Genomic DNA, 6,000 nt, shown 5'->3' with positions numbered 1-6,000 from the left:
TTTACTTTCCATTACAGGCAATGCCAAATAACTGGACAGAGTTGCCATTGTTCATGTCTCACGGAGCCTCTTACTTGTCATCACCTGGAAGCATCATGGGATGTAGTGGTTTATTTTTAGCTTTTCAAGTATCACCAGCCTAACCAGAACCGGCTTCTACAGAGGTGGGATATTTAGCAGAAGTCACTTTCCTTGGGCTCCTTCAAACGAGAGGACCTGCCCCCATAGGGGGCATCTAGCTTCAAGCTTGACTTCAGCTGCATCTAGAACTTCCTGCGTTTTCTCCACCAGATGTCCAACTTCTGCGGTTTGGCTCCAAAGCCTTCATATTCGTTTCTTTGAGATCACCTTTTTAGTCCATGACGGACACCAGTGGTGGGATTCAAATGTTTTAACTTACTGGTTCTGTGGGTGTAACGTGGTAGGCGTGGCAGGGGAACGATATTGCAAAATCCCCATTCCCTCCTCACCCCTATTAACCTGCTTTCCAGCTCCGTTCTCCTGTGCAGGGCAACCAAAGAAGACCCAGCTGATCAGTTGGGACTCAAATGGGAGGCAGAGAATAGATGGGAGCGGGGCCAGTCAGAGGTGGGATTTGCCAGTTCTCCAAACAACTCAAAATTTCTGCTACCGGTTCTCCAGAACTGGTCTGGACTTGCTGAATTCCACCTCTGATGGACACCTTCTCACCTAGCTGTTCAAACACAACTGTGTCTCTCTTCAATTCTCAAGTAGATGGCAGTATCTCACTTGGTCTTGCTTGATCTTAGGAAGCTAAGGAGAGTTGGTCTGACTACTACTTGGTTCAATGGGGACCACCTAGAAATTTGAGAATTAGAAGACTTGACCTGGTAGTTCAAAAACCTATCTCAGAAGAAGACATTAGGAAACCTTATAACACTGCAAGAAAATTAATCCTGGTGACCAAAGATGAGCTTAACCTGGGAGTTATTTTATATTGTCATTTTATTTTAATCTCACCTCGATTATTTTTATAAGTAACTCAAGGTGGTGAACATACCGATGTAATGGAATGTGGGAAAGGCCTTGGGAGACTGGATGAAGAGAAGCTGCCAAGGAATGGTCAGATAAGAGATAGCCTGCAGCTAGACAGTGAGTAGGGTAAGAAGTTCAGAAGAGACCCTCCCTAGTGTCTCAGGCTGTAAAGGAGACTGGGGGAAGAATGGTACTTTCAGACTTGCAAGACCATTGTTGGCTTCGCTGGGCTAACTAGATAGGAGTCTGACAGGTGGAGAGCCAATTTGGTTCAGTGGTTAAGGCACCAGTCTAGAAAGCAGGACATTGGGAGTTCTAGTCCCACCTTAGCCATGAAAGCCAGCTGAGTGACTTTGGTCCAATCACCAGGAGATGGTGAGTTCTAGTCCCACCTTAGCCATGAAAGTCAGCTGGGTGACTTTGAGCCAGTCCCTATCTCTCAGCCCAACTCACCTCACAGGGTTGTTGTTATAGGGAAAATTGGAGGAGGAAAGTGCAATGGATAAGTTTGCCATCTTGAGTTATTTGTACAAAAAAACCAAAAACCCACAATTGGGATATATCTGCATGTATGTATATTGACAACTAGATGAGCTGATTCTATTTTACTGTGAAATTAAATTGAGTGAACCTTGTAGGTCTAAAATATAATTCTCCCCCACTCCAACACTGCTCAGTCTCCTTTACGGCCTGAGAAACTAGGGAAAGTCTCTTCCAGAGGTGGCATTCAGCAGGTTCTGACCAGTTCTGGAGAGCTGGTAGCGGAAATTTTGAGTAGTTTGGAGAACTGGCAAACCCCACCTCTGACTGGCTATGCCCCCATCTCTTCTCCGTCTCCCGAGTCCCAGCTGATCGGCTGGGTCTCCTTTGGTTGCCCTGCACAGGAGAATGGAGCTGGAAAGCAGGTTAGTGGGGTGGGGAGGGAATGGGATTTTGCAGTAAACTTCCCCTGCCACACCCATCAAGCCACACCCACACAACCGGTAGTAAAAAATTTTTGAATCCCACCACTGGTTTCTTCTGAGCTTTCGCCCTGTCCATTATCCAGCTGATGGCTGTGTTATCTCTTATCTGACCATTCCCTTGGCAGTGTCTTTTCCCAAGATCTTCTGCACATGCAATTAACAGCTGGCCCTGAGATGAACTATCACATATCAGTTGACTTCTTTATTTTTTTTACCTTTGCAGGTCTTCTGTGACAAATTCAGTATTTTACGGAGCGCGGCTAGACAAGTTGATCGACCAACATCGCTTTCCTCTGCCCAGATTCCAGCTCTGAGTCCCACAGCCTGCTTTGACGTGCCCGTAATTGAACACCGAGAGCAAATCCGCTCCAAAATTTCTCTTGCTTGTTGCGTTGACCTTCCTACAGACAGCTCTTTAGCAGCTGCTCCATCTGCCAATCGACAGATTGATGCTTCCGCTTCGGGAGAAGCTTCCTCCAGATAACACAATCCCTGGAGTTTAAACTAATTTTTAGAAAAAGGAAAAAAAAAAGAAAAAAGGAAATATGCAATACACCAAGAGAGAAAGATCCAAGTTGCTAAAAAGGGAACGGATCTCATTTTCTAGCATAATAACTCGGCTAACAAAAATCCCTCACTTGCTAAGGGAAAAGGAAGGGCAGAAAAGAGGAAGAGGAATGTAATAAATGACATATTAAAGGAAATTTATCTAGTTTCCAGAAAGGGATGCAACCCACCTTGGAAGAACAGAGCATGAAGTCAAATCCATGCCAACAAGAGAAACCTCTCATTCTTACGACACCGTCTTAATCCTAGTTTTGGAGGATGATGCATGAGAGCAACCCAGCAGAAGACGTGACTAACTTCTGCCTTGAACAAACCAACCACGTTTGCAACGAGGGCTGGATAAAAACAACAACGGAGATGGAAACGATGAGGAGGCCATGATGGGGACCAAAAGGAACTCAGGTGAAGCTGGAGAATATGCCCAGGTAAGTTTTAAGCATCTCTGGGGAATCAAAGATGCTCCAAGCATCAAAGGATACAGTTAAACCTCCGGAACTACTTGAATACTTGGGTTGGTTAAAGAAGCTGTTGATGAGGTGGTAGGAAGGTGGTGTGAGAATGGAGCGCTGCCATGTTAGCCCAGGTTGGGGTTTGAAATGACAGAGAGGAGGGTCAAAGGTGCTTAGGGAAACATCAATCATTCGAGTCTGTCATCTGTCCGTCAAGCCTATGACGGGAGAGGCTGTTCCTTTTGAGACAGCTGGAATTTTCTCAGTGCTTGACAGATAATTGTCCCCGAATTAGGGGAAAGCTCAATGAGTAAAGTTTTTTTCTTCAGGGAAAAAAAAACAGGTGTAATTTGAATGGAGAGTCCTCTTCCCCCACCCACCCCCATATGGGACGGTGAGGAGGCACCCCAGAAATATTGTTGGCAGGCGCTGTTGCTTCTGAGCGCATCGGAGAGGATGCAAAGCCAGTGAGATGAGCATGCTCACTCCTGCAAGCAGCATTTGCCTGAGCCAGAGCAGTGTGTCTTACCCCTCCACAATTTCTCTCCTTCCTCCTCCTCTTCCTCTTCCTCCTCTTCTTTGGGATCTCTGTCTCTCTAGATGTCTGCTACGTCTGAAAGAGACGGAATTGTGAGTATTGACTTGGCAATTGTAGAGCTTCCATTGATTCATTTATTTGGGCAATCCTGGGAAATGCCTCTTTAGTTTCACTCTCTTGTTGGCTATGTGTTCAAAAAACCCCTTCTTATTCTCTCCTGGCTTTGGCTTTCTGTTTATGCTCAGAGGTCCCTGGGTAACAGCCTGCAGAGCAGATTTGGGTGTTCAACTTCAGAGAATCTAGTTAAAGACTTTTGTTATAGCAGTCCGGAATGGAAGATGCTGCTTTTTGCACTGAGAAAATTTGCATACAGATGGTTCAGCATCCTGCTACCTAAATCTCTGAGTTCGCACATTGCCTTAAACCAGAACACAGTTTCACAGGTTTTGGTTTAATGGGTTGTGTGAATCCATTGATTGTGGTTTATTTAGCGAGGTGTAGGGAACTCAGTCGTTTTTACATATTTGGTGGAATGTGCCAACAGGGAAAGTGCATGTCTGTTAAATCCAAAAGTCTGTTAAATCCAAAAGTCCGTTAAATCTCAAATTATAGGTAGTCTTTGATATATGATCTCCGTTGAGCCCAACATTTCTGCTGCTAAAAACAAGGTGGTTGTTAAGTGAGTTGTGTCCCATTTTATCATCATTTGCCGTGGTTGTTAAGTGAATCGTGCGGTTGTTAAGTGAATCTGGCTTCCTCCATGGACTTTGCTTGTCAGTTGGGAAGGTTGCAAAGGGTGGTTACATGACCCCAGGATACTGGAACCGTCATAAATACATGCCAGTTGCTAAGTGCCCAAATATTGGTCACATGACCATGACGGTCTTAACTGCAAGGATTTTTTTTCAGGGCAGGTATAACTTCAAACAGTTGTCAAATGAATGGTTCTAAGGTAAGGATTACCTGTAGGTTTGTATTTTCCTTATTAAATTTATATGCCACCTTACCAATTCCTACTGCTCTATAGCATAAGATCCCTTATGTAAAGGGAGAGAAAGGAAGGCTCATATCTCAATGCAAAATTGCAGAATTGTGATTGACCATAAATAACACTGTGAGCGCCACAACACGCAGAGGGAAAAATTTCTATCACAAGCTTTAAAAAAAAACCCCATAATTTCTCGTATCTGGTTTACTGAACAAGCCACCATAACACTTCAGTGCAGTGTTTTTTAACCTTGGCATCTTTAAGATGCATGGACTTCAACTCCCAGAATCCCTCAGCCAGCATTTATTTATTTATTTTTATTTATTTGAATTGTCAATAGCTTACAAGATAATAGGTATAAACAGGGGTGGGATCCGACAGGGTTAACTACCAGTTTGGTGATTTACAAGGTTCGTGATTTACGATGTGCTTCCCTGCACGCTGCACGTGCCTGTAAATCATCATCAGCTTGCTGCCCGGACAGCTGAGCAGCGCTGAGTGCAGAGAAGCAGTGCTTGAAAAAGCCCTTTTTTCCTGCTTTTTCAACTGCAGCTGTGCCTTGCACAGCAGCTAAGGTTGAAAAAGCAGGAAATAAAGGTCAGGTAAGAGCCCGGGAGGGCAGGTGGACCAAAACATCAGCAGACATAGAACCGGTTCTATGTCTGCTGCTCTTCAGAGCTACCGGTTCTACAAAGGTGGACAGAACCAGTAGATTCCCACCCCTGGGTATAAACATAAACATGAGTAAGAATACAGGAAATAGGTACGAATAAACGGGGACAATAGGACAGGGACCGGAGGCACGATGGTGTGCTTATGGACGCCTCTTACAGACCTCTTAGGAATGGAGTGAGGTCAATTGTGGATAGTTTAAGGTTAAAAGTTTTGGGGGTTCGAGGATGTAACAACAGAGTCAGGTAGTGCATTCCAGGCGTTGACCACTCTGTTGCTGAAGTCGTACTTTCTGCATTCGAGTTTGAAGCGGTTTGCATTGAGTTTGTATCTGCTGTGTGCTCTTGTATTCTTGCGGTTGAAGCCGAAGTAGTCATTGACTGGTAGGACATTGTAGCAGATAATTTTGTAGACTTCAACTCCCAGAATTCTCCAACCAGCATTTGTGGACTTCAACTCCCAGAATCCCCCAGCCAGCACGTTGGAAGTCCATGCATGTTAAAGATGCCAAGGTTGAAAAACATCGCATAAGCTATGGTTTAGAAGAAGAAAAAGAAAAGTCTGGATTTATACCAGCCACCAAACCAAAAATCCTGGTTTAGGAGCTGGGCAAAAACTCCGTTAGCAAACCGACAACATTCGGATTCCGCCTTCTCAAGCAAGATCCAACCAGCTGGTGAAAGGATTGCATCCAATCCATCTGAAAGGCACCAGATTGGAGAAGGTGGCTCTTAATTTGTCAAGGAAACCCGTGCCTCCACGTCTTCCTGCCCGTTCCAATTCTTGCTAATCATTAAACCAGCCTTGCTGTGCTTTTTGGAAAAA

General features: G+C 44.7%; 1 protein-coding gene across 1 annotated transcript in view; it reads left to right on the top strand.

Moving 5' to 3' along the window:
* Positions 1-2,092: 2,092 nt before the first annotated feature.
* The window catches only part of SYT17 (synaptotagmin 17), a 28,161-nt gene continuing 24,253 nt past the window's right edge, over positions 2,093-6,000 (top strand). The window contains exon 1 of the mRNA XM_087942095.1: positions 2,093-2,953. Within this exon, the coding sequence (XP_087798221.1) occupies positions 2,906-2,953 (48 nt within the window). The 5' untranslated portion in view covers positions 2,093-2,905. The remainder of the gene's footprint in view (positions 2,954-6,000) is intronic.

Source organism: Pseudonaja textilis, chromosome 14 (genome assembly GCF_049901715.1).
Source record: "Pseudonaja textilis isolate UNSWEBS1 chromosome 14, rPseTex1.2, whole genome shotgun sequence".
Taxonomy (NCBI): Eukaryota; Metazoa; Chordata; class Lepidosauria; order Squamata; family Elapidae; genus Pseudonaja; species Pseudonaja textilis.
This window is presented reverse-complemented; position numbering and strand designations above follow the sequence as displayed.